The sequence below is a fragment of the Fusarium musae genome, chromosome 6 (genome assembly GCF_019915245.1).
Source record: "Fusarium musae strain F31 chromosome 6, whole genome shotgun sequence".
Classification (NCBI taxonomy): Eukaryota; Fungi; Ascomycota; class Sordariomycetes; order Hypocreales; family Nectriaceae; genus Fusarium; species Fusarium musae.
In genome coordinates, this window is record NC_058392.1 from 256,961 (window position 1) to 280,925 (window position 23,965).

The following is a 23,965-nucleotide window of genomic DNA, read 5'->3' on the forward strand; positions in this document are numbered from 1 at the left end:
TAGGTAATAAAGACGCCAATCAAGCCTGAAACAGCTGCCGCGTAGAGTTTCATAGCATCACGGTCATTTTGGGCTCGGGCAGCCAATATCGGCACCCAATTTATCTGAGGGGGCGGCCCGGACATAGTAAGGCAAAAGAAGTCAAGGAAGGAATTTGACTTGGAAGAACCTATAACTGTTTCTCTTCTTAGTGTTGGATTTTGAAGGAGCTGTGCTGAAAGACCCTCAGGGCTCTGGTCACGGTATATATGTCTTGGCGGGATACGATATCTCCATCTTGACCTCTGGATCCATCAGTGGGCGTCAAGCGATCCAGAACCATCACATGCCGGATTGTAGCCTTGGACTCGAGAGAACTGCCGACGTAGCTCGGCAATCTCACTGTCTCAAAAGCGGAGGTCTTAATCTCAAAATCTTAAGCCTTGCTAGTTATGGAGGATAACCCGTTATAAGCGTTCGGTTAGATTCTATAATCCGCGGGGTATTGATTAGGCCGCGGAATCCGGCGCGCGCGGCTACTAGTTCATAAAGCGTTACACCAGATAACAGGGAGCGGTTCTATCATATCACATTTCGTACCGAAAACGAAAAATAGGAGTAGCGTTATTGTATACTACTAGCTTATAAAGCGTTACACTAGATAACAGGGAGCGGTTCCATCACATCACATTTCGTACCAAAAACGAAAAATAGGAGTGGCGTTATTGTATGGCACCTCCTTGCTTTACTATGAGACTCAAACGGTACGTTATAGATGTTTCATAGTTGCAAGATAAGCGTTGCGTTATGTCTAACTAACGATATAAATATTAAAAGATTAATGCCTGCAGTTATACTGATGGAGTAGCTAGAAAATAAATCGAATAATTGAATATACTGAAACACTAATAGAAATAGAAAAGTGAAATACGGGAGATCAGTAGCAAAGCCCTTATGTCAAAGTTTGGGCCCTGAGTTCATTAAACGCTTGACGAAGTGGCTGAGATCTATCCTGTGGGATATTTGTGGGATATTTGTAGGATATTGAACTTGCCGACCCTGTAAAGCGGGGAAGGCTGTGGGGCACAAGGTCACTAAATCTTAGAACTAGATAACCGAGGTTTGCTCCTTACAGTAGGCATGTAAAAGTTCTGGCAATCTTCCGTTTGCCCCTACGTTATATAATAACCTGATAATTAAGTGAATAACTTTAATATACTCTATCTATAGTAAAAAATACTTTATAAATAAAGCTTATAGCATCTTAGCAAGGCATATCAAGCCAATGCATTAAAAAACCCCAGGTATCTTTAGGTTTTATAGGGCAATATCTTAATTCATTTTCATGACATAAAGGCATAGAGAGTAGCGCTCCAATAGTATAGCATTATTAATACTTTGCATTGCTAAAGGAAGTCAAATGATTGGGTAGAGCCCAGCGAAAGGTCGTCGCGAACATCGATGACGTGAGCTATATCGTTAGACCCCTTATTTACAGTGTCTCAACGTCATCAGACATTCATTCGCGAATACTGATGCCTGCATTTGCAGAATATTACGTGCTTGATATGCTTTATTTAAAGTTCTATCTGCCATTTCTCTACCTCTAACATTATTTTTGCCATCTGTCTGTCTCTCAAAACTTGCATTGTTGAACAATCATACTCTCAACTTTATTCATCTTCCATTTTGACCAAAGTGTTAATTGAACTTTTAAGCATCGTGGCGACTATGGCTACTCGTGAGTTGGAGCCTTCGACGATAGGCCATGTAGACAAAACCATATACTGACTTAGTTCAAGACCACGCGAAGAATGAAGTTCTCAAGGCCGCTGCCTTGTTTGATGTCTCGCATATCACAGCAGTCGTGACAGGCGGCGCAACTGGCATTGGTCTGATGATCACCCAAGCTCTGCAGTCCAATGGCGCCAAAGTCTACATTACAGGCCGCCGCAAAGAGGTTCTGGAGCAAACCCAGAAGACGTACGGCACAGGCCCAGGGAGCATTCATGTCCTCCCTGGTGATGTCAGTGAGAAGGACGAGGCTGTCCGTCTAGCGGAGGAGGTTAGCAAGAAGGAGCCAAACGGCATTCACTTACTCGTCAACAACGCTGGTATTGCGGAGGATGACAATACCAAGTTCTGTGAGTCGATCGGCGTGTTACACTGAAGCTAATGCTAATGCTAACCGTATTTAGCCTCGGCTGGCGAACCAGACACAAGCGACGCTAAGGCTCTTTCGCAGCACTTTCTCAAGACGGAACCAGAGCAATGGGCCGATACGCTGAAGACAAACGTCACTGGGCCTTACTACATGTCTATGGCATTCCTCCCGCTATTCGCCAAAGGTCATGAGACTACGCTTGGCTATTCTTCCCAGATTGTCAATGTCTCCTCTATCTCAGGAGCTATGAAAGGTTCCAGCATGGGTCAGCCAGCCTATGCCACCTCCAAAGCTGCCCTAACCCACCTCAGTCGCATGATAGCTACTCTCACCAAGGACGTCAAGGTTCGAGTCAATGTTATCGCACCAGGGCTGTTCCCCAGTGAGATGACTACCGGAGAGTCTGATGAGGGTAACAAGAGCAACATTGATAAGAAGATGACTAACCCAGCTGGAAGACCCGGTCATGATACTGATATGGCTGCGACTATTCTTTTCCTTGCTGGAAAGGGTGGCTTGTTTTACAATGGCCAGATTGTTTATCCCGACGGAGGTAAGCTTCTCTAGATCGACTTCTTTTTTGTGCTATATTGACATTTCCTTAGGGTCGACACTGATCAACCCAGCAATCGCAAATTAAAGCTGTCGCAGCTGATGGAGCGTTTGGGCTAGGGTATTACAAAATGTCATATATGAGATGGCAATAAGAGGATCTCTGTATCATAAGTTTAAAATACTTTCTTTAGTTATTAAACCAAGTCTAACTATAAGCCTCACCAATATGTCTTATATCCACCTTTAAACCTGTTCGGTCTCTTCAGCCATAGCTCGGGTCTTCTCAGCAGTAAGGTCGGCACCCTCGGCATTGCGTCGGAACTCCTCCTCCTGCAGCATCAGCTCCTCAGACAGTTGGCCATGGGCCTTCCACACAGGCTTGATCTCAAAGAGACGATCCATGGTGTCAAGAGGCAGACCCTTGGTCTCGGGGATGAAGAAGAAGACGAAGATGGAAGAGAGGACCATGAGCGACGCGAAGAAGAAGTAGACGCCGTAGCCCATCTTGAGGAACATCTGGGGAGTAAAGCGGGAGATGATAAAGTTCCAGAACCAGTTGTTGGCAGCAGCGGAAGCTTGACCGAGTGATCTGCAGCATGTTAGTAATATGTCTAGATTGATAGATGATTGAAGAAACTTACCTAGAGTTTTCGTTGAACATCTCAGAGTTGAGGACCCAGGGAATGGGGTTCCATGTAGGGGAGTAGAAGGCAGTCCAAAGGTAGAAGAAGAAAACGGCAGCGATTCCACCGCTCGTCATCTTGGGAGCCTCAGTTCCGTCAGCAGCAGCAGCAGCAACCTTGGCGGCGGGGTCTGCAATCTTAATATAGGCACCGATGAACCACATGCAGAGGGAACCACCAACTGAACCGATAATAAGCAACTTTCTGCGTCCAACGGTCTCGATGAGGAACAGGATGAAGATGATGGTGATAGCGGTTTTGACGACACCAAAGATACCGGTGGTGAGGAAAGAGGTGTTGGTGCCCTGGATACCGATGCTCTTGAAGACAGTAGGGCTGTAATAGTTGATAGCGTTGATGCCGGAACCGTTCTGCCAGAGGAACATCATGCCGCCGAGGAAGAAACGCCACTGGACCTTGCGGCTCTTGAGCGCAGTGAAGGGCTTCCAGAAACCAGGGCCGACCTCCTTGTTGTATCGCTCGAGTTCCTGGTCGATGTAGCTGACCTCTTCAACGAGATAGAGGTCATTGGCGGGCAGCTGTCTCAACCAGCACAGGTTCTTCATGGCTTCCTCACGACGACCCTTGGAGAAGAGCCAACGAGGCGACTCCTTGATCCAGAAGGAACCGAAGAGCAGCAGGCCGGCGGGAATGAGCTGGACCGCGAAGGGAATGATCCACTGCTTGTGGCTAGGAGCCATGGTTTCAGCAAGTCCATAGTTGATCCAGAAGCCGACAAGGCCACCGATCTGCCAGCCAAGCTCATAGATACCAACAAGGCGACCGCGAATAGCAGGAGGAGACAGCTCAGAGCAGTAGATAGGAACCATATTCGAACAGGCGCCAACACCAACACCAGCGAGAACACGACCACCGATAATAAGACCCAAGCCACGCTCAGCATTAGCGCCAAGCATCATACCCGCGCCCAGCATGAAAACAAAGCTGAACGCAATAAGGGAGTATCGTCGACCAATGAAATACGATGTAATGTATGCGAATAGACTGCCGAAGAAAGCACCGGCTTGATAGACGGAGACGATGTTGGACTTGAGAAGAGCGAGGTCATTGGGTTCGTACGAGGCAAAGTCGAATTCCTCCGTGAAGCTCGGCAGCGCGATCGTCGTGCCGATAAAGGCAGAGTCGTAGCCGATCATGCATGATGCGAAGGACGCGATGGCAGCGGAGACGTACACGCGCCAGTTGTAAACGGACTTGGGAGTCGGCCTGTCCTCATTGACGGCGAAGATGTTGTTGATGGAGATACCCATGATGAAGAATCGTCAGCCAGATCAGCACGAGAGATTGTGATGTCTGTGGCGGAGATGAAAGATCTGGGGTTCGAAATTTTAACTACGGGGAAGCGAAAAAGCTCTTTAATATACTCCGTATGCGTCCCGTCCAATGGCCACGAGCCAATTACAGCTCCGACTTCGCTTGAAAATTTATCCCATCCCTGGTCGTAGCGCGTGTTAGCGCGTGTGCGGAGAAGGGCTCGTGGTAGGACTAGAAAGGTCGAGATTGCGAAAACCCCGCATGCGCTGGGGTAGCGCCAAGGGAGGTTTTTCGCTCTAACCGGATCTCGGGAACGTGAGTAGCGTAGATGGCTAAGCGTTTACCCCTATGCGGTGGTCGTGTGGTTACGCTTAATTTCCGTATCCAGTCTTGAGATGATGGGGGAGCTGTTGTTTGCCTACATTGGGAAGTTCTGGGGTTGGGAGGCAGACTCTGGGGACCCCGCATGGGATTAAACTAGTGGGGTAAGTAATCATCCCCACGCGTCTGCTGATTCAAAGGATTCGTCGTAAGCTGGGGGGTAAGTGTTGATCCCTTCATGTCATCTACGCCTTGGATAAGTGCCAGCAGCCAGGTGCCAAGTGTTGGCCAATTTGATGCGATGCGTAAATACTCGGAACGAGGAACAGCTGCTTCTATTACCACGGGTGAAAGATTGTTTAATGGGATTGACCCAAGGATGCAAGCAACTGCAGGTAGATGGTGGAGCCAGCCAACTCCCGTCATGCGACTTGACGATCTTATCAAGGAACGAGAGTGACAACTGACAGATATGGACATCAGACAGGGACTCCATATCGGATAGCGATTGCGGAGAAAAGGGAAAGGATCTGGCGAGATCAGGGGGGCTCGGTAGATTGAACTGGCCACGTTCCTGAACGGGTACATTGCAGAGTCGCTCATGCTTGCTTGCCGGTATCGATGGGTAGTAAACTACAGCGTCTAGACCTCTTCCCCAGACTTTATCCCCAGACACTAATCTCCCCACCGGCTGTTGACTTGTGATCAGCTATGGTGGAATTGGGGGAGATGACCCCTGATCCATTGGCTCATGAGCCTGGGCTTGGGTTAGCCATCGTAATGGACCCGGTGAGCTTGCATGGGGATAAATAAATAAGAGAAGCCTAGTGCCGAGACCAGTAAGCGCTTCTAGCGTGAATTGGAGGTCTGTGATGTCTGGCTCTGCCAATGAAAATAGTGTCACTGTTAATGGATGGTTAGATGAGCTTTAACATCACATGAGCTAACCTGAGGACAATTCGTCCTGTTGCGACGTCTTATCGGGTCAAATCGAGGGAAGACTTTTTAGATTACCTACAGCTTATAAATTTGACTCTGAAAACTTGTCGAAACATCGGCGGATGGCTCACGGATGCAGAAAGAGGCTTCATGATTTTAATCGGTGACATGATGTAGGGTAGGCCAGCAGGACGCGACGGACTCCCACCAGAGATTTAGTGGGACTCATAGGGATTTCGCGTTTCTCCACCTTCGCAAGGGGTCGATAACGGAGCGAGATAGATACGTCACGTCGCTTGATTGAGAATTGAGAGGGTAATAAAAAATATTTGCATGAATGTTATTCTATGTACAATAGCCTATTAAATTAACCGGTATATCGGAGCGAAAACAGGCCTCGCTCAATGGAGCTAACCAAGATGTTGCCGCTCTGGAAGTAAGGGTAAACAGACCAAGCACCATAAAACTGCGCCTCACCGCCAACAGCGTCATCCTCAGGGTGGACGTCAAAGAAACCAATCTCCTCAAACAGAGCACCAGTGTCATCCTGAGCAATTGAAGACACATTCACCATGCGCAGACCAGATCCGTAATTAGCCTGGTATGACACGCCGCCAACGACGTATTGGTTGTGATCGATAGAGCGAACAGGGCTCTTGTAGACACCACGGAAGACGGGGTACTCAAGATCCTGGATATCGACAATGTATGTAGTTGTGTGCTGGTCAGCTGCAGGACCAGTCTTTTCTTGCTCATCCAGCTCGTCGTCGAGGAGGAGATACTTGTGATCTTCTGTCAACCAGCCCTGGTGGGTATATGTCGCGCCGTTGTATGTAGTACGCGACAGCTGGCGCGGCATAGTACGGCGCGAAATATCAACAATAGTGAGCGCATCTTCATTATAGTTGAAGCAAATCTCACGACCCTGGAAAGCCTTCTGGGGACCACGGTAGATAACGCACTGCGCGTCGTGGACGTAGCCATCCGAAGCGACACAACCAGCATCCTGAGGACGCTTGGGGTTAGAGACGTCGATCATCCAAAGACCAGCACGGCACTTGAGATCGTAAGCTGTTCCGACGGCGGCGATGAGGGCGGTCTCCTCGTTGGCGACGATGTTGTGGCTGTTGCCGAAAGCGCTAAAGTGCGCTGCCAAGTCGCTTCTGATGCTAAAGGTAGGGGGGTTCTTCTTGTCGGTGTTGAGAAGCTTGGTGAGATCGAAGATCTGGAGACCGTGGCCAGCTGCCTCGGAGCCGATGTAGGCGTAGTTGCCGATGACTTTGATATCGCGCCATGATGATGCGACCGTCTGGGTTGGGAGGCGGCCGACGTAGGTTAGGCTACCGTCGGGGTGGACTTCTGCAAAGGCTGTGCCGTCTGACTGTCCGAGAAGGGCGAACTCGCGACCACTGGAGGCATGTGTCCAGCCTGGAGAATTAGTTAGCAAAATGAAGTCATAGAACAAGACTATGTATGGAACATACCCCAGACATCATTACCGACGCGGGTTCGGCTGCCCATATCCTGGTGGCGCAAGAAGCCCAAAAGGTCAATCTTGTTACAAGAGTAACCACTGGCCTTTCCATCGGCACAAGGTGTACCAGAGCTGAGGACCTTGTAGCGATCTTTGTCAAAGACACCAGCCGCAGCCTCACTCTCATGAAGAGCCATCTTGCGCTGCTTAAGCTCTCCCATACCAATGGCGTGAGGGGCACTCTTGGCACGGAGGTAGTCCTCATTGTACTTGGCCGTGTTGATCCTCTGGGTCTGTGCGACGGCAGAGCCCGCGAGGGTGGCTAGGAGGAGAGAGGTGATGCTGGCCTTCATGTTGACGGATTGGGGAGGTTTCAATGAGATGATGGTGAGAAACTACAGAGCGGATATCCCGAGCCATGGAGGGAGTCTTTATACTTAACGTTGAGGGTATGTTGATTGGCATTAGGAAACTATCGTCGATCATGCCCCGGATTGGAAGCTAGTTCTTTTGTTCTTGGAAGCTGGTCCTTTTGTGCTTGGCAGCTTATTCAATCGGAGAAGAATGCGATAAGGTCCTTGACTTGGTCCGGGCCAAGGCAACACTATGGATACCAATACGACCCTGAATATTCACAGTGACGATTAGAACCAAACCTGCAGCCATTAAGGTGCCCCCAAACCCCTGGAACGTTGTATATCGTATCTATATAGAGTTAGTGACTATCCCAAAGGTTCCCCAGAAATATCGGGCCAAGGATCAAAGATGAACAGGCACATAGATAGCCTGCGCATGAGATAATCATCAAGACCACCAGTAATATCTCGTGTTTTTCCAAGCGACAGACTCTGCCAAGCCCTGGTGCCGATGAACTACCAGATTCATCTTAAGCTTAATATAAATATCTCACGGGACCCCACCACGGCTTTTGGGAGATGCCTATTTAGGATAAAGGCCCGCTTTGGCCATGTTACCCGGAACTTTTACCAAGACAAAAGGGCGGTCTTGACGCTGTTCTTCCTAGGAGTCCTCTGAAGAGTACTAAACTTACATAATCTTCTTCCTGCTGTGTAAAAGGGGCATATGTGGATGAGGAATTTCGATATGTAAATAAAGAAAGTGGAGGAAATGCAATAGTACTAAAACCTCTCACCAATTCACTTCATAACAAGCTGAAAGAAAAGCTCAATTCCACAATAATCAATCCATCTCGAATAATAAACAGCGTTATTTTACCAGTTGCACGGTTGTCGAAGACTTCAGATCCTTCGAGCTGAACCCAACACTGAGCTTTATGCCACCCTTCGGTACCATCCAGTCCTTAAGAGCAACATCCCAACAACTCAGATCCCAACGCCTTGGGCGAATGACACTTTCTTGGCCTCCCCAGGCTCCAGATGGACTTTCTTGAACCCAAGTAGTATCCGTACTGGGCTATTGGCTGGTATATTGTTCTTGGGCAAAGATGCATATAGCTGAATGACTGTGGCGCCTGCAACCCGGCCAGTGTTTGATACCTCGGCGTGGCACTTGACGACTGTTTCCCAGAGATTAGGGTTACCGCCTAGTGCGAGTGTAGGGTTGGAGAAGGATGCGCGGGCGGAGATCTCGTTCGCTGAGGAGACGACTGAAACCACTCATGGCCCTGATCAAATTTCTCGGGCGTCAGTCAGGCTTTGAATGCATCTTTTGTTGAGCATGTCTCCGGGTTTAGCGAGCCCGTGTCTCTAAATAAGGATGCTTAGATCCTCAGCTGAGACATCAAATCTCACACATTAGATTAGTTTGTCCAGCCCCCACCAGAGTCTTCACTTTCGTATCGTAACGTACGACGAAGCTTGTGAGTGATGGGCTTTGGAAATGCAGAGGATCGGAGCCAGGGTGAGCGCTGTTTTTGTTGTTCTTGAAGCACTCTAAGCTAGATATGCTGCGAGAGAATTAAGTATGTCTATACTTGAGAACACATTAATCGAGAAATGCCATGGCTGCCATTGCTTATCGCTCTCGAGAAATGAAGCCCAGCTGGTACGGATTCCGGAATCTGAATACGACGCGAATTTGCCGGCGCACACCCTCCACTTCGGCGGATTTAGCACACAGGCCGTAAGACAGCCAATCATAGGCCGCTAAACCCGCCGCATGTTGGTTGCTGACATTGCACTTTTGCCGAGATCAGGCCATCCGAGACACCTTATTTCACTCAAAAGAGCCCGAGATTAGATATATCGAGATAGTTGTCATCTAGCGCTAGCAATTGACGCCATGCCTAGTTTCGAGTTGGCGCACCCGTCCCGCAAGATCCTGCTTGTGGTGACGACGGGCGGATTCACCCATGCCAGTACGTTACGTTAGCCCCTCTGCATGTCACGCCACTCACTTCCACGTTCTAACCCTCGCCCAGGTCCCGTATTCGAGATTGGCAAAGTTCTGGCCGCAAGAGGCCACACCATTGAGTTTGCTACGCTCGAGGGTCAGCAAGGTTGGACCAAGGGCTATGAGTTCATCACCAAGGTCCACACCATGGGCCCGGGCCCGACTCATGACCAGATGAATGCTCACTACCTGCGCATGCGAACGTGGGACATCTCAAAGGGTATCTCAGGGACCATGCCGAGCAAGTATTTATGGGACTCGTTCTGGCCACAGACATATCGGGGACTCAAGGCCATCATGGACGACCCTGAGACAAGGCCAAGTATGATGATTGCCGACTTCTTTGTCGACGCCGTTAAGGATATTCACGTCGAGTATAATCTGCCAATCGCTCAAGTCTGGCCCCAGATGCCCTTCTTGATGATGCCATGCTCGTACATTCCTGGCCAACCAGGCTTTCAGCTTGAGGGAACACTTACCTCGGAGCATGCGAGCCTCTGGCATCGGATCAAGAACGAACTCGTCATCTTCTTTGACCTGCCCGTCATCGCGGAATGGATGACGTGGACCAAGAAGATGCGCCTGGAAAACGGTGTCAACTATCCTCCTCACCAGATACAGAAGCCTGACTACCTTATCTTTGTCAACTCCTTCCTTGGCCTGGAGATCCCGCGTGATCTACCTCCTACCTGTGCCCCGGTTGGACCCTTGATCAGTGACACCTATCCGCCACTCAACGAGGAGTGCGACCAGTTCCTGACCAAGCACACCAAGGTCATCTATATTGCCCTAGGCACACACGTTATCCTCACCAATGCCGACGCAGCCAAGATCATCAACGGTCTGCTGCTTCTTCTTGAAGGGAGCTTGTTGGACGGCATCATCTGGTCTATTCCCAAGAGTGGCCGTCAAGATCTCGATGTCAACACGACCTATAGAACTGGTAACAAGACACTCCGTCTGGGGGATATTCTGGATGGAAAGAACCCTGACTGGCTGAGTTCGACCTTTGTCCCCCAGCGAGCCATCCTCGACCACCCCTCGACAAAGCTCTATTACACACATGGCGGTGGTTCTAGCGCCAACGAGGGTCTCTTCCACGGGGTACCCATGCTGTCGATGGGTGTTTTCATGGACCAAATCTCCAACACAGCTCGACTCGTCGATGGAGGCGTGGCTGAGCCGTTGAACAAGTTCCGCTTCACGTCCGAAGAGATTTACACAAAGGCAAAGAAGATTTTGCTTGATCAAGACGGGAGCTATAAGCGCAATAGCCTACGGTTGATGCGCATCGCCCATGTGGCTGCCCGACGGAAACACCATGCCGCGGACCTGGTAGAAGAGCTGATTTACGACACTGAGCTGAGGTTCAAGGATGGAAAGGAACTCAGGCCAATGCATCTGCAGACGGCGGATATGCGCATGCCAGTGTGGAAGGCCAAGAACTGGGACATGTGGGCTGTCAGTCTTGTGGGCATTGGTGCTGTCTTTGGAGGACTGGGAGTTGGCGGAAGAATGCTGTGGCTGCACCGGGGTTGGCTGACTGGATCAGTGAAGGCATTCGTGGGAAGCCAAGAGTGGCTGAGGAACCTGATCAAGTAGGTTTGCTAGTTTAGATGTGTATTGGCCTTGCAAAACAACAAGCTTGCTTAAAACATGATCACTATTTCTGATATATGTACATAAAAGTGACGAGCGACACCCTCTATGAATCATTTCACTGGATTATACACGCCAACCGAAGAGCTCTGGTGGAGACAGGCTTATGAGTAACTTGGGCTCAGAGTCATACGCCCTTCTTCATCTCACTATAGCTCACTCGCCACCAGTCAGTAATTCGTGCAATATACTTGAGCCGAAGACGCATACCTGGAAAATCCTCCTTTATCGCTGGCGGATGTGACATTCACCAATCCCACGACTTGAGCGCCAGGTTTCGCCACCAACACTTCCATGGGGTGTCTCCAGCATTGAAAGTGAACTTTTGCGCAGTCATGCTCTATCTGGCTGCTTCAAAGTCATGCTTCAGCATTGCTTTCTCAAAGATGGATAGCTGCGCTTTGGGAAAGTCACCTTGGTCTTGCTTTGGCTCAGATCTGAGAGCTTTGGCAAGGGACATGGCACAACAAGATACTGAAGGGAAGGCTAATGAACAGTTATACTGGATAAATATAAAGAGAAACGCCGTGGAAATTGTGGGGTCAGTGGCCGCGCATTAGGCGAAGTACGTGGAAGGAATATCGCCGCTTACAGTCCCGGACATAAATAGAAATGTTACTGCGGAACGACTAACAGCTCATCTGACCTCAACGAAATCGATGCACACAGTCTCAAAGTCACATGTGGAATTCTATATACAGATTATTGCCAGAGACAGTTGAGTAAGTGAAATTCCTGCCTTTCAATGGTGACACTCGATAACACTAATCGTCATAGCATGGAAAGTAGTACCTTGAATAATGTTTGACGAGGAAACAATACTGCTCGTAGCCATTTAGAAATGAAGAAACCAGGTCAGCTATCAGTATTACAACTACTACAAATATCAAAAGCCACCCGTAGAACATAGACACCATTCATTATTGAGAGGTGTGTATCCAATCCAAGCATGGCTTCCAGAAGGTCACTCGCAACCCATCAGCCCAGCCTCTCCAAAACATCATCTCATCTCCCTGCAAAACGTACCAAGCTGAGCTTAGTTCGATACACCAACGGGTTTAATACAAACAAGAGCTTGACCAAGCTGTAGTGCGAAGCGAGTTAGCATCTACTCTTCCTGCCCAAAATCAAGACTTACCACAGGGAGAACACAGCATCGTGCTCGTTTACCACCGGCAGCGCAGATGGCTTGGAAGTCGGAGGCATCCGTAGGAGACTCAGTGGCTAAGAATCACGTTAGCTACAAGACTTCTTATGAGGTTAAGATATACTCACGTGACTCGCATTCAAGGTCTGCAACTCCAACAGCATCGATGGAACAACACTCGGGGTTTGAATAGAGACTGTCGGGGCAGGGATCAAAGTTGGAGGCTGCTTCGATGGTGGATGAGCTTGGAGTAGACTCTGTGGAGGAACCAGGGGCAGAAGTAGCCGCTGACGAAGCAGGGCTGGAGGTGGTGGGGTTGGCAGCGGAGCTGGTCTCCGCGCCGCTTGTTGAAGGGGCAGAAGAAGAAGAAGAAGCAGAAGAAGTGGCGGGGCTGTTTGTCTCTGAACTGGCGCTGGAGGGTGCCTGAGACGGCGAGTTTGACGAAGCAGCTGAACTGCTTGCTGGTGCACTTTCTGAGGTGCTCGAAACAGCATCACCGGTAGTCGTCTGGCTAGGACTAGACGTATTGGGAGCAGAGGATGATGTTCCAGCAGAGGAGCTAGAGGGTGGAACCTCCACGATGACTGTGCCTGTGCCAGCTGACCCAGATGGAGAGACAGTAGTTGTAATAGGACTGTCTGTTGGGTTGAGTGTACTATCAGTTGTGGTAATAGTAGTGAATGGGATTGAGGCTGGAGAACTTGAGGGTGGCACCTCCACGATGACTGTGCCTGTGCCAGCTGACCCAGATGGAGAGACAGTAGTTGTAATAGGACTGTCTGTTGGGTTGAGTGTACTATCAGTTGTGGTAATAGTAGTGAATGGGATTGAGGCTGGAGAACTTGAGGGTGGCACCTCCACGATGACTGTGCCTGTGCCAGCTGACCCAGATGGAGAGACAGTAGTTGTAATAGGACTGTCTGTTGGGTTGAGGGTAGTGTCAGTGGTGGTAATGGTAGTGAATGGGATTGAGACTGGAGAACTTGAGGGTGGCACCTCCACGATGACTGTGCCTGTACCAGCTGACCCAGATGGAGAAACAGTAGTTGTTATAGGGCTGTCTGTTGGGTTGAGGGCAGTGTCAGTGGTGGTAATAGTAGTAAAGGGGATTGAGGAACTTGAGGGTGGAACCTCTATGATGACTGTGCCTGTGCCAGCTGACCCAGATGGAGAAACAGTAGTTGTTATAGGGCTGTCTGTTGGGTTGAGGGCAGTGTCAGTGGTGGTAATGGTAGTAAAGGGGATTGGGGAACTTGAGGGTGGAACCTCCACGATGACTGTGCCTGCACCACTTGACCCAGATGGAGAGATAGTAGTTGTAATAGGACTGTCTGTTGGGTTGAGGGTAGTGTCATTGGTGGTAATAGTAGTAAAGGGGATTGAGGAACTTGAGGGTGGAACCTCTATGATGACTGTGCCTGTGCCAGCTGACCCAGATGGAGAAACAGTAGTTGTTATAGGGCTGTGTGTTGGGTTAAGGGTACTATCAGTGGTGGTAATAGTGATAAATGGAATTGAGGAAGCAGATGGCGCCTGGGAGCTTGGTACGATAACAATAACAGTGCCTGTTCCTGTTGACCCAGATGGAGAAATAGTTGAAGTGATAGGACCGCCTGTTGGGTTGAGGGTAGTAACGGTTGTGGTAGTAGTGAGAAATGGGATAGAAGAAACTGGAGAACTGGAAGGGGGGACCTCCACGATGACAGTACCAGTGCCAGTTGACCCGGATGGGGAAATTGTAGACGTGATAGGATTGTCTGTGGGGTTGAGAGTGCTTATGGTGGTGGTGACAGTGACGAAAGGTATAGAAGAAGTTGGGGAGCTTGGCACTATAATGATGACAGTTCCAGGGTCGGTAGGGTTGCTTGGAGGAACAGTACTTGTGAGGGGGTTATCAGTGGGAGAAAGATTTCCTGTAGTAGTACTGGTGACATAGGAAGCAGGCGGAGCCTGGGAGCTTGGAACGACAATAATGACTGTACCAGGATCGGTAGGGTTGCCGGGTGGAATAGTGCTCGTGCGTGGGTCATCAGTGGGAGAAAGATTTCCTGTAGTGGTGACGGTTACGTAAGATGCTGGAGGAGAAGCAGTCTTAGAGTTTGGGACCTCGATGATGACACTACCAGTTGCTCCCGGCTTATCAGGCGTGATAGTTGTGGTAGTAAGAGAAGGGAAGTCTCCAGTGGTAGTGACCGTGACATATGGGGCAGAAGGGATGGAGATCCCGTTACCTCTAGGAGGAGATGTTGGGACTTGGATGATCACAACACCCGGTTGTCCCGGCTCAGTGGGGGGATAGGTCTTGGTGACAGGATGATTGCCAATATCGTCAGGGTTCGCAGGAATGGTGAAGGTCAGGTAGCCTACATCCGGAGGAGAACCGTTTCCGTCGGTAACACTATTTGGAACTGATTAGCGGTGTTTAGTACAACTGCCGATGACATGGCGAACTGACCTGGTAAGTGTAGTCAAGCTAGTCGAGACATCAGTAAGGACAGTGCTCAAAGACGTGGGAGCATCCGTGACATGCACAACCAGACCATCATCAAGGACAATGTCGGTGTTGGCAGGGAAGTAGGAGTCGATGAGGATAGGCTGCTGGAACTGATATTCAACAGGCTGGAGATTGATGACGGCTGAGCAGAGAGGATCCGCAGAAGCTTGAGCAAGTGCAAGCTCCATCATCGCTGAAGCGGCCATGACACTCTTGGACTTCATGGTGATTTACGAGCACCAAAGGATAAGGATAAGCGAGTGATATGAAGAAAACGAGTGTAGTCAGAAATTGATGAGAGGATATGGTTGAGATTCCAGTGAATATCACTGGGATCATGCTGAGGGAGAGCTGTATATACACGTTCAAACCAGCGAACCAAGATGTTGATTCTTGAACAACAACATCGCTCGGAATTGAGATAATTCCTAATGTTTGACTTCACAAATGCCGACACGACCTCCATGACCCGACCTCCCGCCGAAAAAATGAAGCCTTTCAGCTCCCATAGCAGAACTTTGTCTCCTGACAACCCAACTATTGACACTATCGCCTGCCTGTCTCACACTCTCTCCGCTAAGCGAGGTTCCATCGGTCCCCATCGGAGATATTAGCCGCCGATCACCTTCCCGAAACAGCTTTGACAGGGAACCATTATGCGAGGCAGATATGTTAGTATTACCTCGTTTGGACGGATAAACAGGCCTTGGGCTTTTGCTTCAGCTGCGTTCTGCATGTTTTGGTCTCAAAGTTGGAAGTGCTGTGATACCGAGAGGCATGAAAGTGTAAAAGTAATTTTGTGAGATTCTGGGTACTAAAGGTTGGCGATATATAATACTTGAACGAAGGGATGTTTTTGCGATGGTAGACGTACAAGTCCCTTAACAACTTTCACTCGTTCACACATTTGTCACTCGCTTCGTCGCTCGCTTCAAAATGCAAACCTTCAAGGCCCTCATCTCCCTTCTCCTGACTGCCAGTCTTGCAGTCAACGCGGAGACAACATCCTGCGTTACCTCAACCAAGGCCTTTCCTACCATCACCTCCATTATCGTCGAACCGACCAGCACTTGGTCCGGCAATGGCACATGTGGCGGTCCTCATACCGTGTATACCACTGAGTATCACGAGTTCTGCTCCACCGGTCTGCGTCTGCACACGTACACCATCACTGAGGCTTGCCATAAGGAAAAGTGTCAGCCTCGCACTACTGGTGTTCCGCCTGGTTTTACCTCAACTGTTACTGTTTGTAACTCTTGTGGCGAGAGGCCTATCACTGCGACGCTTACTGTTCCGTGCCCTGAGGCTACGGCTACCAGGGGCCCTGGCAAGCCTCCGGTCAAGCCACAGCCTGTTCCATCTGCCCCTGCTGTGAAGCCAGTTCCTACGGGCCCTCAGCCAGAAGAATGCACTACGTGCGGCCCCAAGCCAACCAATCCAGGCGAGGACAAGGCAGAGCACCCCAACTCTCCTGCATGCACCACTTGCGGCGGATCAGGACAGCCGTCTCAGCCCCCTGCTCAGCCCAACCCTCCCGCTGCATGCACTACTTGTGGTGCTGGAGGAGAAGCGCCTCAACCCCCTGCCTCCCTGGCAACCTCTGTTATGCCCGGCCCCTCCGGAGAGAAGCCGGGAACTAGTCCTACCAGCCCATCTCCTGGAGCTCCATCTGTCATCACTGCTGGCGCTGCCAAGTCTTCGTACGCTGAGCTGGGTCTTCTTGGAGTCTTTGGTTTTGGTTTGATTCTGTTAGGAGTTCCTCTCTAGATAGTCCTAGTATAGCTTGATTATCTGAATTATCTGGCTTAAAATGTTGAGGTGGCGGTGGTTTTGGTTGGGTGTTTTTAGGGAACATGTAATTACTGACACAGCATTTGCTCAATCCCGAGCTTGGCTACTTGATCCAAGGACTTAATAATCTCCCTTCTCGTACATAATGACATATTAAATTTATAACTGGATGGTCGAGTCGAAAAGACTTTGTCAATGCTGCGAAGTATGTGAGTGTTTACAGTCCTACATACGTGATGCGTTGCAACATACAGTTCAGCTCTGCTGGTAATTCTCTGTATGCGCTAAGCGATGCAAAGCAGGGAATAGTCTATTGAATGAAGCAGTGATCATCAACTAATATTTCCTTGGGGACACTAAAAGATATTCATGTCTAGCTGTCAGATCGAATTAAGTAGAGATCAACAATCATTCTCTGACGTCTGAGACATTGTCAAGGGAGAAGCTGTTAGCCGTATTGCCGGTAACATTATGCGTGGCGTGGAGAATACTCCGCCGCTCCAATTAATTAGATGAAAATTCTCCGCATATAAGGATAAGATCGGCGGGTGGTTCCTGGTTTTGTCTAAGACATTTTCACGGCAGTTCGTTAGTCTGGATCGAGTAAGCAACGGCTGATTCATGGCACGTCCCTCGCAGCTCTGGCAATTAGTTGTGTATGATGGCGAGTTCCGAAACTCAATCGAAGGGATACTCCTTGCAGTTTCCTTTCCTGAATCTACCAACAACGACATTAATTCCTTTCATTTCTACACCGTGTCTCAGCGTTGACAGCACTGCATTCGGTGGAAAGCTCCACTCAGTTATTGTTGTTATCTTACCTCTATCCTTACCGCAATCTTTATTCAACATGCTGATAACTGATGGTCAAGTCTATGAGAGATCTTAATATTATGTTAAATGAATAGAATCACTGTGTCGCTCTCGAAAAATTACGCGAGCTTCACCAGCCGACCTACTATAGGTTACTGAATTCAACTTGTTTTTTATTCTCTGGAAATTCAACACTCTGGGGTAGGCCACTTTTCAGACATTGGGATATGATGATCTGCAAATGAATCAAAGTTAGCGGCATAACTTTGACAACCTGGTTGACCTTATCAAGGACACGATCCATCCTCGTGCATCAAGAGTGGGCGATGCAGAGCTGAGAAGCATTCCAAGCTTCAACCTCCCTCGCCGAAAGTGCCGGAAACAGAAAGCCATCGTGTACAACTCAGAGTTGAGGAACGCGACGTTGGAGAATGATATCCAGAATACCAAAGCAAGATAACCTATCTTAAAGCCCTTGAGCATCTTTCTTTATAAAGACTGTATCTTGCGCCACTTTCCAGATATTTCACCATCATCACTCAGCATCCAAACAATCCATCACACTCACTCTTCAATCTTTCCAATCCAATCTTTCAACACCGCAACCATGCAGTTCTACGCCATCGCCTCTCTCTTCCTTGCCGGCACTGCCTTCGCCGCGCCTGCTACTTCCCCCAACGGCTACGATGCTTGCCCCGATGGTGGTCTCATCGGAACCCCCCAGTGCTGCAGTCTCGACCTCGCCGGTGTCCTTTCCGGCGAGTGCAGTTCTCGTGAGTCCACCCGTCACCGTTCAGGACAGACACTTGACTAACCGTGATAACAGCTACCAAGACTCCCAACAGCGCCAAGGAGTTCCAGGAGATTTGCGCCGCCTCTGGCCAGAAGGCTCGCTGCTGTTTCCTCTCCGAGGTTGTAAGTTGCTTCCACCCTACTCTCATGATAGTATATAGGCTGACTTTGACATAGTTTACGCTCGGCGCTTTTTGCCAGAAGCCTGTCGGTGTTACTGCTTAAGCACTTTGTGGGCTTTTCACCTGTTTACGGGGGCGAGGTTGTCCGTAGTTGTCGGTGCGAGTAATAACATTCGGGGATGACACTGAAAATTGCAAGTAACTATGGGGTCTACTAGAGATCTTTCACATGATTAGGTAGCAAATCAACAATCCCAGTTATCTTCGCCACATATGCATTTCCACCTCAATCAAGCTGCATGCTTCGGTGATGCCAAAAAGAAGATCGTTCTCGAGCGAAACTCAGACTGGCGATCAATTACTCAGCCAGAAAGAAGTGGCCGGCTTGTAGTCCGGTAGTCGTCGTTATGTGAACTAATGGAGCCTGATAAGCTAGCGGCGCCGGGACCGGGACCGGCTGGCAATTACCCATTCAGGGAAGCGGGGAAGTGCCGTGCTACCATGAACCGTCGTATCCGACTTTCGGCAATTCACTTTAGGGCGTAGTCTGTTGATAGAGCTGACATGGAGTGTAGGCCGGATGACTACTCGAAATTCATGACAAACCTTCCACTGACTAACAGCCGGCTTGTTAAGGGACAAGAGTATCATGGAGCTATTGAACTCGGTTGTCATATCCGGTCGTCCATAGGTTGTGAGAGAAGGCTGTCACCGTACATCGTGACAGGGCCGGTCGCATTCTTTATCTTCAAGATAGCGTCCCAGTTTAGCCCATAGGTAAAATATATAAGTCCATTTGGTAGTCGAGATAACATTATAAATACACACATCGAGTTCAATATTCGAGTATTCGCCATTCACAATAGCACTATGACACAAAGCTTCCCTTTCAAGGTCACGACTCTTATTACCTTTCGATATATCCTGCTAAATACTAATAGCTTCTGCAGCTGGACGATCCGTCCCTCCTTCACGAGGAATCACTATTGAATGGCCAATGGGTCCAAGCTCAGTCCGGAAAACGGTTCGACGTTGAGGGTAAGCTGAACTCACTGCGAGCAGAAAGTAATAAAGAACACAGCTCATATAATGCCTGACAGATCCTGGCTCTGGTCAGATCTGGGCCACCAGTCCCGCTAACGACGTCGCCGATGTTGACAAGTATGTTGAGTCGTCAGAAGCGGCCTTCCAAAGCTACCGCCATATGAATCCTCGCCAACGAGCCAAGATCCTACTCAAGTGGCACGAGCTCATCACCAATGCACGACAAGACATCGCCAAGATCGTCGTCTTCGAGACCGGCAAACCCATGGCAGAAGCTCTCGGCGAGGTAGATTACGCTCTTGGCTTCGCTTGGTGGTTCGCCGGCGAGGCTGAGCGTATCAGAGGTTCTGTCGCCCAACCCTCTATCTCCAATCGTCGAACTTTTGTCATCAAGCAGCCGATCGGTGTATGTGTTGCTCTCGTCCCTTGGAACTTCCCAGTTGCTATGATTATCCGCAAGGTATCGGCTGCTCTAGCCGCAGGATGTACCATGATTGTCAAACCGTCCCCAGAAACACCATTTAGTGTCATGGCCCTAGCAGACCTTGCTCTTCGCGCTGGTCTGCCTGCAGGAGTGCTGAACGTTATCTCAACTGATAACGCCAATACCCCATCGGTCAGCGAGACACTCTGCAAGCACCCGCTCGTCCGCAAGGTAACCTTCACGGGTAGTACCTCTGTAGGCAGCATAGTTGCAAGACATTGCAGCGAAGGTTTGAAGAAGGTCACTATGGAGTTGGGTGGAAATTGCCCTTTCATCATTTTTGATGATGGAGACCTTGAGCAAGCAGTTGCAGCTCTCATGATACTCAAGTGGCGAACAGCAGGTCAGGCTTGCACCCACGCTAATCGAGTCTATGTCCAAAGCGGCGTTTACGACAAGTTTGCACAGATGATGCTTGAGGCGACTAGGAAGCTCCGCGTGGGCCACGGAGCTGATTCTGGTTCTACTATGGGGCCGCTCACCACTAGTCGCGGGGTTGATAAAGTCAGAAAACATGTCGAGGATGCTGTCAGCAAAGGCGGCAAGATAATTTGCGGAGGCAAGCAGCCCGAGAATCTGAATGGGTACTTCTTCGAACCAACCATCATCTCAGGCATGACCTCAGACATGCTCACAACTCAAGAAGAGATCTTTGGACCTATACTGGGTCTGTACAAGTTCGAAACTGAAGATGAGGTTGTGAAGAAAGCGAATGATACATCAATGGGCTTAGCATCTTACTTCTTTACTAAAGATGTCTCCCGAACCTGGAGACTTTTGGAAAGCCTCGAAGCTGGAATGATCGGGATGAATACTGGTATGTTTCTCTTTGTAACTGTTGTCGGTTGATACTAATCACTGTTTACAGGGAATGCCTCTTGTGCCGAGTCTCCATTCGGTGGAATCAAGATGTCGGGATATGGCAAGGAAGCAGGCAAGGATGTGGCTATTGAGGAGTATCTCATCCAGAAGACGGGCACTTTGACTGTTAACGATGGTCCCAAGTTGTGAACTGATTGATATGCAGCTAGGGGAGTCTTGTTGAATATTATAAAACTCGACGTTAGTTTACTCTAAAACTGGGCAATTTCGCGTGAAATGACGCATACTTAAGCAGATATTAATTCCATTGTTCTCCGAGAGTGAGGTTTCGGCGAAAACGAACTCTGAGCTTGCATATCCTCTTGCATTCAGCAGCAAAGCCGATAAAGTCTGGGTTGTGATTTTGCATCAAGGTGACGAGGCGTCATCGAAAAACACATTGATATAACATTGCGCCGTGTCCATCCGCGACGTGACGGTGAGATGCCGCTTCGTCGTTCACGGTGGTTACAGGTCACTCCGTATGGTTGTACAATATCATGCACGCAAATCGCCTGTGTGACTAAAGAAACTCTCATTCTGGGTAGCAAAACCTAACAACAAATCCCCGATCGCAATACATAATCGCAAATCTTTCCTACGCATGAACCCACTAACACGGTACACTACTGTCCTCAATTTCTGACCTCTCAAGTGACCTGCTTGCTATCAGGTAAATCGCTGACGGGCTCCACGTCTATATCCGTTGCAGCGGGAGCTTCAGGAACAAGCCTAATCAGGAACACCATGCAAGGAATAGTGAGGCACAAGACCGCAGCGTGGACATAGAAGGGAATCCTGGCATCCGAGCCACTGTGAGAGTTGATCGCATAGGACACCGTCTGTCCAGCTGTCTCGAAAGCTCTAAGCAAACCACCGGAGCGGGCAGAAGATCCAGCATCGGTAGAGAAAGTACCGAGGATCCAGTAGAGAGATAATTGGCATATATAGCTAGTTGACATCATTATGAGATATGGGAGGTAGGCCTCGACCCATCCCCTGGTGTTTCTTTGAGAAAATACGTGTTAGTAATCAGTGCAAGAGATACCACGGGGTCAACGAGGAGCATACGTTTCATAGTCCAGCGCGTTTTCGAGTTTGCCTCCACCAAACTTTGCATACTCGATACCAATCCAGATAAAGCAGGCGGCTTGTGGAATCAGCCAGCAGGCAAAAGAGATCCATGCTCGCTTGGTCTGGGACCAACGGGTCCTGTCTAGGAGCTTCCCAAAGGCCACCACCTCGATGATGGAAAGGGTCGCTAATGGGTGACACCATGTTATTATCTTGCGCTTGGGGTCAGTTTCTTGTGTACTTACGGAGGAGAAGAGAGGATAATGCTCGCGCCCGCACTGAGAAGTGCAGCGACAGATAAGTTCCCATGGTTCCGCCACAGAAGAATGAGTAGAACGCAGGCAGAGCCATGAGCCAAGTCTTGATTCTCATGTCAGCTAGTGATCATAGGAGAAAGAATACAAAACGTCTCACCTTTCTGCGCTGCAAATGCTTCCACAGAGCAGCAAACTCATCCTTCCAGCTGGCTCTCTCGGACATGGCAACTTTACTGCCATCTACACGTCGGACCCGTCTGGTGGGGGATAGCAAGAAAGCCCAAAAGATGCCAGTGCATTCTGTTAGACTCTTGTTAGACACCCCACAGATGTTCTTATGTGAATGCAACTTACCGAAGGAAATGAAGACGAGGTAGGTAGACCACGCAACGCCACCCGCTTTGGAGTCACTATGATTATTAGAAAAGTTGATGGCGCCTCCAATAACGCTGCCTGAGTTCCGCATGGCAGACCAGACACCTGAGCAACTGTCAGTAGCTTCCTTACAGTGGTTTGCCATTACTCACCTAGATAGAAGCCTCTGTCATTTGCGAGGGGATATGACAACATGGCCGTAGACTCAGCGACGTACAAAAAGCCATAGGTGAATCCTGTGAGTATCTATAAAGCCTATAAGCGAACGCACAGTTTATCTTGGGCATGCTTACCTTTGCAAAGATGAGATACCAATTTACACGGTACTTTGCGCAAACATAGTACGCAGAACCGGAAAGAGGCATTCCCACGGCTGCTATAATGCAGGACCACTTGATACCAAACTTATTGATCAATGGACCGCCGAATAGAGTGAGCAGACAGCCAGCCGTGTAGTTCAGAGACGTCGCCAAGTTTGCTAGATACGGAGTGGAGAGGCCGCCGCCTCCGAGGTTGGAAATGGCATCGGACATGGCTGGGCCAACGCAAGAGAGACTGATAGTATGCAACCATTAGTGAATTGTGATGTTCAAGACTTGGCAGACTTACAGTCCAAGGAGAATCTGGAACAAAACGCTCCTGTAGAACTTTGTGGGCTTTGAGGCGTTTAGGTAGGCATAGTCAATTCCTGCGTCGAGGACTTCGCCATCGACGTAGCTAGTGATTGGAGCAAGATCATTATGTCCGCTAATCTTGGTATCGTCCTTATGGGCTGGCGTCGCCATGTTACAAATAATATATTTCGCAACAATCGGATATTGAGAACAAGAACTTGAACTCGTATAGAATCATTCGCCATGCAAAGGACAGTAATAGCATATATATCATTGGTTATCAGCCAACAAACTTGGGGAGACCTCGCTGCTCAGATCGTAGGGTAACACTGAGCGGTTGGAGGGTTGCCCCGCGTTGGCTGGTTCAACTGCTTATCGCGGGGCAGACCCGGATCTGGTTCAGCTATCAAGCACTAAATTGCCGTGTTATCCACATGCAGTTCGGCCGTATTGGGTATGACAGTGATGGTGAATAGCGCTTAGTCCTTCGCTTAGACCGGGCCGGTTTTACTTGTTTGGGCTTACTCTTGGTTTGGGGGCAACATGAACGAGGCACTGATACTACGCCGATATCTTTTCAGATCAACGTTTCTGCTACCTTAATAACCGGGCCGGTTAATGAATAGCAAGTATCCGACCATCCCTTGTAACCTCTTTGTCTCGATACAACGGTGG

The 23,965-nt window shown here is 49.2% G+C and overlaps 9 protein-coding genes across 9 annotated transcripts; 5 read left to right on the forward strand and 4 right to left on the reverse strand.

Annotated features, from left to right (window-relative positions):
* Window positions 1–1,710: 1,710 nt before the first annotated feature.
* On the forward strand, window positions 1,711–2,783 carry J7337_007940 (uncharacterized protein; the record flags this gene model as incomplete). Its single annotated transcript, XM_044825567.1, has 4 exons — window positions 1,711–1,720; window positions 1,776–2,123; window positions 2,178–2,696; window positions 2,749–2,783. The coding sequence occupies 4 exons, from the start codon at window positions 1,711–1,713 to the stop codon at window positions 2,781–2,783; spliced, it is 912 nt and encodes a 303-aa protein (XP_044678484.1).
* A 158-nt stretch (window positions 2,784–2,941) lies between these two features.
* On the reverse strand, window positions 2,942–4,652 carry J7337_007941 (uncharacterized protein; the record flags this gene model as incomplete). Its single annotated transcript, XM_044825568.1, has 2 exons — window positions 2,942–3,287; window positions 3,340–4,652. The coding sequence occupies 2 exons, from the start codon at window positions 4,650–4,652 to the stop codon at window positions 2,942–2,944; spliced, it is 1,659 nt and encodes a 552-aa protein (XP_044678485.1).
* Window positions 4,653–6,283: 1,631 nt separating this feature from the next.
* Window positions 6,284–7,743, reverse strand: J7337_007942 (uncharacterized protein; the record flags this gene model as incomplete). The annotated part of the gene is made up of 2 exons (XM_044825569.1): window positions 6,284–7,344; window positions 7,401–7,743. 2 exons carry the CDS (start codon window positions 7,741–7,743, stop codon window positions 6,284–6,286), a joined length of 1,404 nt encoding a protein of 467 aa, XP_044678486.1.
* A 1,909-nt stretch (window positions 7,744–9,652) lies between these two features.
* On the forward strand, window positions 9,653–11,365 carry J7337_007943 (uncharacterized protein; the record flags this gene model as incomplete). Its single annotated transcript, XM_044825570.1, has 2 exons — window positions 9,653–9,728; window positions 9,792–11,365. 2 exons carry the CDS (start codon window positions 9,653–9,655, stop codon window positions 11,363–11,365), a joined length of 1,650 nt encoding a protein of 549 aa, XP_044678487.1.
* Window positions 11,366–12,530: 1,165 nt separating this feature from the next.
* Window positions 12,531–15,287, reverse strand: J7337_007944 (uncharacterized protein; the record flags this gene model as incomplete). The annotated part of the gene is made up of 4 exons (XM_044825571.1): window positions 12,531–12,539; window positions 12,561–12,646; window positions 12,698–14,967; window positions 15,025–15,287. 4 exons carry the CDS (start codon window positions 15,285–15,287, stop codon window positions 12,531–12,533), a joined length of 2,628 nt encoding a protein of 875 aa, XP_044678488.1.
* A 712-nt stretch (window positions 15,288–15,999) lies between these two features.
* J7337_007945 (uncharacterized protein) lies at window positions 16,000–16,830 on the forward strand (the record flags this gene model as incomplete). The annotated part of the gene is made up of 1 exon (XM_044825572.1): window positions 16,000–16,830. One exon carries the CDS (start codon window positions 16,000–16,002, stop codon window positions 16,828–16,830), a length of 831 nt encoding a protein of 276 aa, XP_044678489.1.
* Window positions 16,831–18,274: 1,444 nt separating this feature from the next.
* Window positions 18,275–18,684, forward strand: J7337_007946 (uncharacterized protein; the record flags this gene model as incomplete). Its single annotated transcript, XM_044825573.1, has 3 exons — window positions 18,275–18,440; window positions 18,494–18,582; window positions 18,637–18,684. 3 exons carry the CDS (start codon window positions 18,275–18,277, stop codon window positions 18,682–18,684), a joined length of 303 nt encoding a protein of 100 aa, XP_044678490.1.
* Window positions 18,685–19,451: 767 nt separating this feature from the next.
* J7337_007947 (uncharacterized protein) lies at window positions 19,452–21,120 on the forward strand (the record flags this gene model as incomplete). The annotated part of the gene is made up of 4 exons (XM_044825574.1): window positions 19,452–19,475; window positions 19,523–19,619; window positions 19,682–20,926; window positions 20,978–21,120. The coding sequence occupies 4 exons, from the start codon at window positions 19,452–19,454 to the stop codon at window positions 21,118–21,120; spliced, it is 1,509 nt and encodes a 502-aa protein (XP_044678491.1).
* Window positions 21,121–21,620: 500 nt separating this feature from the next.
* J7337_007948 (uncharacterized protein) lies at window positions 21,621–23,461 on the reverse strand (the record flags this gene model as incomplete). The annotated part of the gene is made up of 8 exons (XM_044825575.1): window positions 21,621–21,978; window positions 22,042–22,231; window positions 22,290–22,404; window positions 22,459–22,601; window positions 22,656–22,781; window positions 22,829–22,922; window positions 22,970–23,231; window positions 23,286–23,461. 8 exons carry the CDS (start codon window positions 23,459–23,461, stop codon window positions 21,621–21,623), a joined length of 1,464 nt encoding a protein of 487 aa, XP_044678492.1.
* Between the last annotated feature and the right edge of the window lie 504 nt (window positions 23,462–23,965).